The 13881-nt window shown below is 41.9% G+C and overlaps 1 protein-coding gene across 1 annotated transcript in view; it reads right to left on the reverse strand.

Moving 5' to 3' along the window:
* Positions 1–605: 605 nt before the first annotated feature.
* trim45 (tripartite motif containing 45) overlaps positions 606–13881 on the reverse strand; it is a gene marked incomplete at its 5' end in the record, with an annotated part of 22800 nt that continues 9524 nt past the window's right edge. Inside the window, 5 exons of the mRNA XM_079517815.1 lie at positions 606–660; positions 8460–8615; positions 9644–9770; positions 13321–13435; positions 13801–13881. The exon at positions 13801–13881 is cut by the window's right edge and continues 49 nt beyond it. Coding sequence (XP_079373941.1) covers positions 8461–8615; positions 9644–9770; positions 13321–13435; positions 13801–13881 — 478 coding nt within the window. The 3' untranslated portion in view covers positions 606–660; position 8460. The remainder of the gene's footprint in view (positions 661–8459; positions 8616–9643; positions 9771–13320; positions 13436–13800) is intronic.

Genomic DNA, 13881 nt, shown 5'->3' on the forward strand with positions numbered 1-13881 from the left:
TAATCGACATTTTATTTCAAGACCTTTTGAAAAGAGCAGATATAAAAGATCGTTGTGAGCCTGTAGCAATTTTCAAATGCTTCGATGTTCGAGGTGCTGAACGTTTAGGAGCGGCAAAATGCACGTGCATTTTCGCGCATTTTTCATGCGGAAAAGTGGCTTTTACTTTCCCTCTCCACACGCAAGTTATATGAACAAACTGACGCAGGCAACTAACCAGGATAAAGCGCCGATACTGTGATACAGCATATTTATTAGGCCTAGTAACAGAAATTTGTTTTGATTAAAATTATTATTATTTTCCCCCTCCTGTCCGAGGGGGGCCTGTGCCTGGGGGGAGGGGGTGCTCCAGCCCCCCCAGCACCCCTATGTCCCTCAGCCATGTCAGCAGGTTTAGCGTGCTCATGTGGCCGATAACAGTCGCTTCTTCTGGGCTCGTTTTCCTAGACCCGGTTGCTTGTTTCTCTCACGAAATCCGACAACACTGCCCACGGTGGGGTGCTCCTCCTCGGCTGACCTTTTTAAGACACGCTGAATGTCCTGAAGATGGAGGCCTTCTATCAGAGCCCTGGGATGAAGAAGTGACTGCCACAGCGAGAGCGGTGTCACACTGTGTCACTCACACGTCTCACAGCACAGGATCTGAGGCCTGGAGAGGCACTTCACCAAAAACCCAGAGAAAGGAAAAGAGTCATCGCCTTACAGTAGAGGGACGGACAAGAGATGAAAAAGCAACTGCCACATGTCTGTCTACTCACACACTATCTATCTGGAGTGTCATTGACAGACACTCAATCTATCAATCCATCTAGATAAAAAGACACACACACACACACACACACACACACACACACACACACACACACACACACACACACACACACACACACACACACACACACACACACACACACACACACACACACACACACACACACACACACACACACACACACACACACACACACACACACACACATTTCTCCGCTGCTCTGGTCTTTGTGACCTAGCTCTTCAGTATCATGTCTGCTCTTTCCTGGTGTCACAGGAGTATTTTGTTACATTCTCTTGTCAGGGCGACCGGACCTTTGCACTCTGTGATCCATCACATACTCTCGCCACAAAGCGCTTTCAAACATGAAGGAAAACAAACATACAAAAGCAACGTTTGGTGTCGTGGTATACATCATCACCGTCGGGCAGAGACCTCTTATCTCCATATTCTAACTTTGTGTTCTTTCCTAAATTAACAACTTATATTACAATTCTCAATTTAGGCATTTGGCAGATGCTCTGAATCCAGAGCGATTTACAGTAAACAAAAACCAAAACAAGGTAATACATCAAATACATCAAAAATAGTCAATCATACGTAACCTAACAGTGGAAATGGAATATATACATGGATGTAGTATGATATACATTACAAGCTCCAAACTTACTTTTGCCGTTTTTGAATTTGAATCCTGAAAAGCAACAGTTTTGGACATAATATGAGGTTTCCACCCGACAGAGACGACATATACAGACTCATTAACTGAAAATGCTAAACCTGAATGAGAAATACAAAACGTTAACAAACAAAAACAATGGTACGAATACAAAGTTAAAATCGTGATAGATGGTAGGGGGAAAAAATTACTCGTGTCTGTTGGACAATATTGTATTTTGTCCGTTAGATCTCTCAATTACAAGGTACATTACTTGAGAGCTCAGTCGTGGGTGAAGGGGGTTTATGGGAGTTGGCATAAGCCCCTTCTCTCCAGGGTCCACTTTGTAATCCGGGAAGAAGCACTCTGTGTTTTGTTTTTTACGACCTCCGTTTGCATGCGCATCGTCATCGCTCAATTCGGTGTGTGTCAAAATGGTTGGGCTCCTATTAAAATACACCTTCATCAGAGCGTCTGCTCTGTTGAAGGGTCATAGCAGAAACGCGCCGTAAGCGTTCCTTTTTGGTGTGTGCCAATAAAGAAATGGAAATGGGAGTACTTTTCACCGCCGAAAAAAAAAGTTATGCTATTTTTCAATTGGAATCCTGAAAAGTAACATTTGTATTAAATTTCAAATGCATTTACTTAGTTATGTTAACTTTATGAACTAAATACAAATACATTGGTCATAAAAAAGACTAACATTTTAATACTAGTAATTAGCTGAAATCAATAATATATCAATGTTCGGATATTAATATGTGGGCCGCATTTAGTGATGGTGGGGGCCGGATGTGGCCCCCGGGCCGCCAGTTGTCCATGTATGATTTATAAAAATGTATAAACAAAAAATAATAATGATTAATAATTGCTTTAATTAGACCTCTTATTGTTTCGGTAAGAATTCCGCCATTTTTGCAGTTTTGGTGGTTCTGTGCTATCGTTCTATTCGGCAGAGGGCCGTGAGAATCCCTCAGGAACTGAAGCTCACATAATCATTCGTCAAAAGACCTCTGACCTTTAGATCTCCCACTGATCTGCTCCCGAATTGGCCGATTTTCTCAATCCACTTTTCGGCCTTTTGTTTTGTGCACGTCAAAGAAATCTCATTTCCTTACATGTCTGACTGGTTACACACAAAGCCGGTTTCCCAGCTTTGTGTGTGTACCACATTTGTGATGATTTGATTGGCTGAGCATAGAATGCATCATGATAAGATAAGAGCGCCCCTCACTTCACACTGTGATTTTTATTTATTATTCGGCCATAGCCACTTGCGATGACCTCATCACATTTGTGACCACGGCTATGGCCGTTTTTAGCCGAAGGAGTGTTTTTCGTGCAAAACTAATGCTTGGAATGGATTCAGAATCATGAATAACCCCTAGTTTGACACGTCACATGCTACTTAAAGCATATAATCTTTTTGCCTTATATAGGTTTTCAATGGTACCCCAACGTTCAGCCCCTGAATATACCATGATCCACAAACTTTCAATACAACAATTTTTAAGGGGTGCTAGCTCCTCCTATATACAGGTTTCAATGTTTGTTTTTAGTTCAATGTTTGTTTTAAAAACGCCATTGACAATGAAGGGAAAATTTACGTCATATTGTCCCTCATTACGTCATATTGTCTCTTTATTGTCTCCACCAGGCCGAAGGCATGGGGAGAGAGTATGTTTTGCACTCCGTCCGTGTGTGTGTGTGTCCTTCCTTCCGTCCGTCCGTCCGTCCGTTATCAGCTAATCTCCGGCACCATTGGCCCGATCTATGCCAAACTGTGCACACACACTCCCTGGATGCCAACGACGAACCTCTGCCCCAAATATTCCTCAATGGCCTGTTATAGCGCCACCATGAGGCCGATTTAGGCAAAACATATTTCTGTAGATAACTCGTACACATTTTATCCATACATCACACAATCCGGTATACACTATCTCCATAGTCATGTGATCAACACAGATCTGCACAATTTCCCATCTTCCATCCTGATTGGCTAAGATTGCCTTCCAAAGCTCACATGATTGGTCCGTTTCGAACAAAATGCCACAAATCACAAACACAGTGTCCAATTTCCATCAAATTATACACGCACATTTCCACTAGGCCGAGGACGACATGCCACTATTTATTTCCCAAATCAGCCTCACGGTGGCGCTATAACAGGCCAATTCCTGTTTTTACCTATAACTGCATCGACAACTTATGTATACGCACTCCCTAAAGGCCATGGAAAAACATTTTCCCTGCATCCCTCCACATCTGCCGGTTATAGCGCCACCATGAGGCCGATTTCTGCAAAACACATTGTTTATGTTAGCCGCACAGATTTCATCCAAATCTCACGCAAATCTGTACACATGATCTCTGTAGTCATGTGATCAAGACGAGCCTGTTGGATTTCTCAGATTCTACACTGATTAGCTATGTTTATATTACTCCTAAACATTTTGCCAAACATCACACACACTCCTATCCTCCTGGTGGAGACCTGTGCCCAGAAGGGCACTTTTTCTAGTTAGCTATAACTTCATCAATCTGTATACAACTTATGTATGATTTATCAGATTCTACACTGATTGGCTAACATTGCCTTCTAAAGTTTTCAGGAGTGGCCCGTTTCGTTCAAAATGCTGCACATGTCCTGCTCATCCACAATTCTATCCTCAGAGATTCTATGAGTGATCTGGCTCTGCATTTCCTCAACAAAATGAAGAACATTGTTGCAAAAAACAAACGAACAAAAAAACATGTTTATATTACTCCTAAACATTTTGCCAAACATCACACACACTCCTATCCTCCTGGTGGAGACCTGTGCCCAGAAGGGCACTTTTTCTAGTTGTTAATGGCACCGTTTGTTTTACATCACCATTACATCACCTAATCAACATGAGTTAGACTTCAATATATTAGAGGCCCTCACTTCACACGGGCTATTTGGATGACATAAAAAACCTTGAACTATTACTATTGCAATTTATTTTGGGTCAAACCTTAGATTGACTAGCCTACATGCCCTTTCTTTAATGATTGGAAATGCAAAAAGAAAATAATAACAAATGAAAAAACTATTCCAGCCATAGTGGTCAACAAACAAACATTGTCAAGTCAAAAGAGAAAACGTGACAGTCTATATTTTGAACACTTCTCGGTCATACATTTCTATTTTCTAGTTGGTTAAGTGTTTATTTCATAATACAGGCAATAATGACAAAACAAGTTAATACAGGATAAAATGCTATTTGCACTGACAAACCAACATTTTATGGTGAAAACAAATAACGACCATGTGATAGGAGGGGGAAAGACATTTTAGGGTGAAAACATTTCTGACTAATAAAGTATTAAATTAATCAATCAATCAAGGATGCAGGGGTTTAACCCATTTAGACCTGAAATGTAAAAAAAAAAAACGTCTTCTGAAAGAATATATATTTGTGCCGCATTTTCACGATTTTTCAAAAATAGCAGACCTACAAGCTCGTAGCGCGCCACTCGGTGGCGCACTATGAGCTTGTAGATCTGCTATTTCTCAAAAGTATAACATAATGCTTAGTAAAAACACCAAAAGGGGTTCCCGCCCAAAATGGGATTTAACCCATTTAGGACTGGGACACATCTGTGTCACCTTATAGCTTTTAACCACTTTTTTTTAAACCATTATTTTAGCTGTTGAAAAATAGCACATCTACAAGCTCATAGCGCGGCCGCGCTACGATCCAAATAAAGTGCTGATCATAATTTTTACAAAATTGTATAGCTATTTTCAATATACATTAAATATATAAATAATATATAAATAAATAAAAATCGCTATCAAATTTTGTAAAAGAAATACATATTTAGCCCCATGTTCGAATGCCCCCGTCCCCCCTGTAAACAATATCTAAAATCGCTAAAGAAAGCAGCACATGAAAAAAAATGTACATTAATCTTTTACTTTCTCTAATAACCTAAAACATGAACCTTGGTTGAAAAAACTAAATATGTTTTTTTAAGAAACAGCAAAAAGCTCAAGTATACAAAATTAGGGTAAAATGTGCAAAACAGGGCTTTAGTGGGTTAAGGAACAGCAGAGAACTACTGTAAAAGCCATTATTGACGACAACAAAAAAAAGTTCTTTATATTTTAGAGATATTGAACAACTAACTCCAGGTCATTTTCTTTTTCTCGTTCCAGATATCGCATCACATTTCAAAAACCTCAGTCCCGACGTAAGATAAGTCCATATTAACACAGTGAGTTTGGGTGGCGTTTGGGTGCCACGTGATGAGAAGCAATTCTATTGTGATGAGAGTCTGGTTTGGGGTGCCATCTTAGATGCTAAAGCATAGCATCAATGCTAGCGAACTAAAATGAGGTCCATCCTTGCTCTAGAAAACACCAATGTTCCCATCGCGCTCACCGGATAATCAGAAAAGACCTCCGAACATCGCCGATTAGTTCAAAACCACGGATAGCGCCGTGCAAAGGCCGCGGCTAAAACAGAAGCTAATGGCTATGGAGAATGAGACACAGTGCGGGCGGGGCCCTAGCAACCGTACACAGCAGTAAAAAAAAAAAAGAGGAGAATAGGAAGACAATCTTATAGCGATCAAACACCTCAAGACGAGCCTACTCGTCAAGAGCGCCCTGCGCGCAATTAATTAATCAGGACGAGTATACCCGTCAACGGGATCAAATGTGTTAATAATGATCTTCACCATCAATAACCTAAATAAAAATGAAAATAAAAAACAGGACACATTTGTCCTACTAAGTCCTTGAGCTGTATAATGCTCAATTTTTGCTCCGCTGTACGAAACGTGTGCCAAAAATAGCTGATCTACGAGTTCACAACGCGCCGCAGATCGGCTCTTCTCGCCGCACGATACTGTCATACGACGAAAGTGGTATGTGGGTTTAAAGGTTCCAGCTTGGTTATATCCAAGATAAGGCAGAGTCATAATTCAGAAAAACCAAAAGCATGCACAGCAGCGTTCCCTTGTGCCTTTGAAGCTAGCCTTTCTCAGTGACTCTACTTCTGAAGAGGCACAACTTTATATTCCCAGGACGGTGTGACATTAGATTCTAGGTCAGAGCACTTTCTTTCATAGATAAATCTCTGCTTTGCCACAAGGCACAGAGTGGCTGATCTCTCAAATAGAGGATGTGTTGTATAGAATGTAGATGGAGGTAAACTTTACAAACTCTCCACCAGTCTCACTAGTATATTCGCTGCAAATAAATACATAAACCGAAAGGATTTTGCATTTGCCATGTTGTGTCGTCCTTGAGTCCTCTTTGATATTATACTGTATATCTTATCTGTTTCTACCACAGAGAAGCCAAAGATTGATTCCCACTTGCATAGAAAATAAAGGTCTCGTTCTATTCAACTCAATTGAAATTGCTACTGTATGTACACAGTACCCAGAGCAATGGGGTAGATATTAACTATAAATATGTGATCATATCACCTACAGATTAGTCTTTAGTCAAGTTCTGTATGGTGATTTACACACCATACATTGTATCTGGCAAATGAGTTGGCATTGATATATATTCAAAAGCCAATCCTACTCGTGTTTACATAAGTAGCGATAAGATGATGGGATAACGCGTCCTGTTTGCATGCTCCATAATAAGAGCGCAGGCTTAACTTTGGAGCAGGTGCCCCATATATAAAAAACAGTACCATAGCTGAGCTGAGCGATGCTGTGTGCACAGGGTGGCGGTAACCCAACCCGTTCAGCATACACAGACCTGAGAATACAGAACACAACTTAAAAGGTTTATTTAGTTTTATACCACCCCTTTAAAACTAATTTAAATGCATTTCTGAATGGACCAGATCATTCTGATCAAGGAGGTTACATAAAGAATCTATATTATGATTTGGCTAGTACTAATTATTACTGGAATTAAAGGTTCCCCATGTAAAAAAAAAATCACACCCGTGTGAACTGAGTGGTGCAAATCCCACCCCCCCCCCCCCCCTCTCTGTCTCTCTCTCTCTCTCATTAGCAGGCAACATGCAGCACTATCTCTCTCTCTCCGTTTCTGGCACAACAGCGCCACTTTTGGTACTCATTGGTACTGGTCACACACATAGTCACACACAAACGGACATTGCTGTTCGTTGGAGTGGTTGCACCACTCAAAAAACAACAGCTCATGATAACATACATAGATAAAGAATTAAGGCAAATGGCTCATACCTTGATTAATGTCATATTAAAGTTAGACTATTCAAATATATATGTTCACATCCTAAATTATGAATATTTCTGCATACACAAACTAATACAAATATTCTGTATAGTACCACCAAAACAAAAATGTAATGCAACAATGTGACCATGTGATCATGTCTTGTGCCTCGCTTTTTGATCGCAAAGCCACATGTAATGATCACTGACGTCACATTACTGAGGGATTGTTCTTCAAAGGTCCAACATTGCGTATTAATTGGAAACACTCGTTTCCCACAGTCATTTCCCACAACAAAATGGCAAAGAAAGCACACTGCTGCATTGGTCTGGTGGGCTGCATCATCGTGTGTCGTCTCCCTAGCATTCTGTCATGTTGTTCACAATAAAAAAGACACAAAGGGACCTTCGTCAGCAGCACCTCTATAAGCACCAGCAAAAAAAACGAATGAAAGAATGCGAAACACGTCTGCCTCAGAAAACACTCCTGAACAAGGCACTTAACCTTTACCTCCAATATTTGTGCAGCGGCTGTTTGTGTCAATGTGTTTATCTGGAATTGATTGAACCAGGAATATATTATATATATATATATATTAAAAAAAGGCTCAGCCACAATTCCAATCCCTGGACAGATAAAAAAAAAACAGTAAACAGTCTGAGAGTCATGGGCCCTCATGGGGACAACGTGAGCCGATGGCCTCAGGATGTAGGTTCATCCAACCACTAAACAGGCTGAACGCACGCACGCTATGGGGGCCCACCTCAAACATACTGGCGCCGGGGCCCTCGTGAGGGTTAATCCATCCGATGCGGGCGGCCCGTTACCTCAGAGCTCGACGGTCCGCAGGCGGCCCCGCGGGGAAACGGCGGCCATGATGCTCCGAGGCAGACACTCCGACTGCTCCGCCGTACTGCCACAGCACGACCAGTGGGGCTTCCCTGGGTGGCCCTTATGACCGTGACCACAGCCCTGGAACCCTCCTGCAGGCACAGGCATACACACGAACCAGAGCTATTGAGAGAGACAACGCTCCCATAGACTTGCATTGTAGATGAAAAATGTAACATCAAACATTCAGTCAATGGATTCTACAAATCAATACTTCTCACACTTCAAGTGACGCGCTGTGAGCTATTTTTTTATAGCGAAAGCAAAAATGGTTTATTGGCAAAAATCAACTTAGAGTCGACTTGTAATTTGTTTCAGTGTGCTGTACAACGAGAACAAGCAGAATGCTTGCCATCGAGTTCCAAACACTACTGTTCTGTATATAGCTCCGAACACTGAATCCACGTAATGGGTGTCGATGAAGTGCGTGTGATATGCGTACCGCGTGATGAAGTGCGTGTGATATGCGTACCGCGTGATCGCGCCTCGCACGACAAACTATTTCACCCACATTGTTTTGTAAACCTGTGATGATGTGACAGTGAAGACGAGATGACACTTACAGCCACAGCAATAGAGGGAGCGACAACAATTTGGTACCACCCATTTATAGAACAAACATCACTCTTCTACTCTGCCACTGACACCATCCCATCCAAAATGTGGATCACTGGCCTCTTTCAAAACAGGCCTGAAAATCCATCTAGCAGGAGACTACGAGGGGAGGGAAACGCAATTGTTCCATAGAAAGGAGGTGATATTCACTGCCCACATTATTCCCCTTTCTCCTTTGTGAATAGTGTTTTGTAATTGTATAGGTGATATGAATTATAGTGTTATTTTTACGCGTTGATGAATTGAATACATACCACAATGGACAACGTTCGTGCAACGGAGCTGCGTTCACGATCGGGTGATTTCTTCAAAGGTTAGTGAAAAACACTGGTAGTCCTTTTAAAAGCCACAATCTGTCAATAAATGTGTTAAGGTGTTTTCCCCAGTAGAAGCGTGGCGTCTCTTTCCCCCGCAGTGCAACATTCCTTTCTGTCCTGCTCTGCGACAGCAGCTTTACATTGAATATTTCACGTCTTTAATCAGCCTCTCCCTCGGCCTACTGTACCTGGCATGGTTCCAGGGCAGCCGCACTGGGACTGTTTGGAACCCCCGCCGGAGCAGAAGGAGCAGCAGTGGAACGTCCCGCGATGACGTCTCAGCTTCCTCTGTACACTCAGGACGAACGGAGAGCCCTGGAGGGGGTGGGGGGGAGACAGAGACAGAGAGAGAGACACAGAGGCAGAGAGAGGGAGGAAGGGAGAAGGAGATACAGAGAGAGAGAGAGAGACCTTGATGTAATCTCAACTCTGACAAATACCCCATATAATAATAATGAAAGGGTGTGTAGAGCCCAGGATCACATTAGATACTGTAATTGACACAGGGGTGAAAAATGGGTTACAAAATCGTGGGATAAATATTATAAAAAATAATAATAATAATAATGAAAAACTAAAACTAATATTAACCCTAATAAAAACAAACTAAAAAACTAAAATTAGCCTAAGTAAACTAGCAAGCCTTCATTTAAACCTTATTCAAAGTAAACTGAAAATTAATGAAAAATGCAAAACTATAATAAGCTTTCTGTATCACAATGCACCATGGCGCGACGCATTGTAAGCAACAAAGTAATATATTATATATTTAAGGCTTAACCCATTGACGCCTGGTGCAAATACTGTAAATTGGCTGCGTTCCCCACAAGCCTTTTAGCTTTGAAATGTTTGTAAATTATTGTTTGAAAATGATGGTACAGTGTCAAATTTATTTTGTTTATACCTAGAGGGAAAATGAGCTGAGAATATTTCAGAATGAATGCAAAAAAATAGACAAAATGAGAGATGTGAAAGACCAGTTTTTCAACTACACCTTACTAATCATAAAACTACTACAGTACTACTCCCACTAATATATCAGTACACTTTTCAATAATTTTGAACCTTAGTGTTTGACTTTATTCCGGTGTGAACATTTAGCAAAATAGCCAATATAAAAGCACAATGTAGCTTGTGAGCTTGAAGATAGGCTATTTTAGGTATAGAACCCTACTGTATATACTGTAACTAAGTATATAGGGTTGAAGTGGTTAAAGCCATATCTGATACTGTTATAACTATGACACTAACTACTTCTAATTGAAACTGTCCCAGAAAACAAACTGCAATGCCGAATCCCGACGACCTTTTCCTGGTGTCACCATAGAGTATTAAGGAATAGGATAGAGACTGAACCGGAGCCGGAGCGATAGCCTCGCTCCGCTTTACAAGAAGTCTACACAATTAGAGAATGTAAATGGTAAATGGTGCATTTATATAGCGCCTTTATCCAAGGCGCTTTACATAGATTGAGCATTACATTCACCCATTCACACACACATTCATACACCGATGGCGGCGGAAGCCATGCAAGGTACCAACCAGCACATCGGGAGCAATTTGGGGTTCAGTGTCTTGCCCAAGGACACTTCGACATGTAGACAGGAGGAGCCGGGATTCGAACCGCTGACCCATGGATCATTGGACGACCTGCTCTACCTCCTGAGCCACAGCCGCCCTATGATGTAGAAGAATTGTTTGCCTGTTGTCTCTTATTGTGGACAAAATCTTATGCAATGACAACAAAATATTCTTTAGTTTTGGGTCCGACAGTGACTGGCTGGCTAAACCAGAGCCTTGTGGCTAGAGTGTGTGCCCTGAAACTGGGAGGTCGGTGGGTTCGATCCCTGACCCGGGTCATACCAGACTCCCTGCTTGGCGCTCAGCATCAATGGGTTGGATTGGGGGGGGGGTCAATTCAACTCATCAAATGATTCCCGAGCAAGGCACGGCTGTGGCTCACCGCTCCAAGAGATAGGTCAAATGCGGAGAACAAACTTCACTGCGGCAACGTGTGTGACAAATCGTACGACTTTGACTATCCAATGGTGGCACAAATGCAGAATATATAATAACTAGAAAAAGTGCCCTTCTGGGCACAGGTCTCCACCAGGAGGATAAGAGTGTGAGTGTGATGTTTGGCAAAATGTTTAGGATATAAATGTGTGTGTGTGTGTGTGTGTGTGTGTGTGTGTGTGTGTGTGTGTGTGTGTGAGAGACGTGGCTTGTTGTAGCGCCACCATGAAGCTGATTTGAAAACTGTCAAGTGGCATTTCTTCCAAAGCCTAGTGGGAATACGCATGCACAGTTTCACCACAATCGGATGCTGCGTTGAGTAGTTGTGGCGATTTGTACAAAACGGGTACAAAGCGGGCTACTCCTGAAAAGTTTAGTAGCCAATGAGGGTGGATTATGAGAAATCAAACAAACCCGTCTTGATCACATGACTATGGAGAGCATGTGTACCGATTTGCGTGAAATTTGGATACAATCTGAAGGAGTAATATTAGAAAATGTGTTTTACATATGTCGGCCTCCTGGTGGCGCTATAAAGAGCAGATGTGAAAAATTCCAGGAAAAGGTTTTTCCTTGGCCTCTAGGGAGTTGGCATACAAAGTTATCCACAGATTCGTGCAGTTAGAGGTAAAACACTTTTCGGCCAGTTATAGCGCCACCATGAGGCTGAGTTGAAAATGTTCATGTGGCATTTCTTCCTTGGCCTAGTGGGTATGTGCGTGCACAATTTCACGGAAATCACACAATGTGTGCATGATTTGCAGCATTTTGTTTGAAACTGAGCACTCCTGCGAACTTTGGAAGCCAATCTTAGCCAATCAGGATGGAGTCTGAGAAATCTGAAAGACCCGTTTCGTTGAATGGCTCTAGAGCAGGGGTGCCCACACTTTTTTGACTTGAGAGCTACTTGCTAAATGACCAGCTCAACAAGATCTACCCACCAAAAATTATATTATCCCATTGCTGAAAATAGTTTCAAAATCTACCTGTGGGGGCTTTGGAGTGTGTGTGTGTGTATGAATACACAAATTGGTGTCCCCAAGTTTTTATGCTTAGGGTTAGGTTTAACATCTACATCTATCCATTAGGGCTTAGGTTAGATCAGTTAGTGTGTGTGCGTGAGTGTACACCCTCTTTGAATATGCCACTCACTTTGAATAAAGATTTGAATAACATACGGTTTGCAAGACTGGAATGCTGTGTTATTCTGAATGGTGCAGACAACACAACACCCGTAATGGAATATTAATATTTGCATAGTTGCACTTCATGTGTCCTTCATTTCCTTCAATGCCGGTTTCTTGTTGTTCCATTTTGGATGACTGGCTTCCATTAACCACTTAAATCTTGCATAATAGTGAAAATAGGTAGATGAATGTTGGTTTTTTGTGTTGTGTTTTTTTTTAAATTTCATTTAAATTATTTATATTTTAGGCCAGGGGCATGTCATGTGGTCTACCTGCACAGCCTTTGTGATCTACTGGTAGATCATGATCTACCTTTTGGGCACCCCTGCTCTAGAGAGACTGTGTACCAATTTGCGTGATGTTTGGACAAAATCTGTAGGTGTACTGTCCAAAAACTTGTTTTGCACAAAGCGGCCTCCTGGTGGCGCTATAACAGGCCGTTCTGGAAATTTTGGGGCAGAGGTTCATCGTTGGCATCCAGGGAGTGTGTGTGCAAAATTTGGCATCCCGAGATTAGCTGGTCACAGACGGACGGACGGACGGACGGACACACGGACGGACGGACGGAGTGCAAAACATACTCTCTCCCCATGCCTTCGGCCTGGTGGAGACAATAATGGGCCTTGATGTGAAAAGGGTTGAAATAATTGAAGCAACGGTACCTTGACGTGCTGGGCCTTAACACACACCCACACAGAGTAGAGGCCTGGCTCCACAGGGGTGTAGGACACAGCGTACGATCCATCGCAGTTATCCACCACGGCTGCTTCCACCGTGCTGAAACACAAACACCAAAACAACGCTGTGGTTTTACCAGGAGCAATCTGTAGCTGCATGGATCAGGGCTGAACATCTCCTTAGGGATTATCCAATCAATTACGTCTTCTATTAATTGAATAATTGAGAAGCTCTTTTAATATGAAGAAATGTTATAATAATAATTGAATAAATCCACTAGTCGATCTTCTAAAAGCTAGATTGTCTATTTTCAGTATATTTTAAAACAATATTTCATTAAGATTATACATTTGTTTTTCATATAATCGATTAAATTCATTCGTTCAATTAACTGCTGCACCCTTGTACCGATCTTAACACAATAATAAGGCCATGAGTGCAAACAGAAGTCTGTGGTCACTCACCAGTCCTTCTTGTCCTTGTGGATGATGCTGACCAGGACGTTGTCCCCTCCACGTCCCATCTGCTCCCCAGCAGAGTCCCTG

The sequence above is a fragment of the Electrona antarctica genome (genome assembly GCF_951216825.1).
Source record: "Electrona antarctica genome assembly, chromosome: 13".
In the NCBI taxonomy this organism is placed as follows: domain Eukaryota; kingdom Metazoa; phylum Chordata; class Actinopteri; order Myctophiformes; family Myctophidae; genus Electrona; species Electrona antarctica.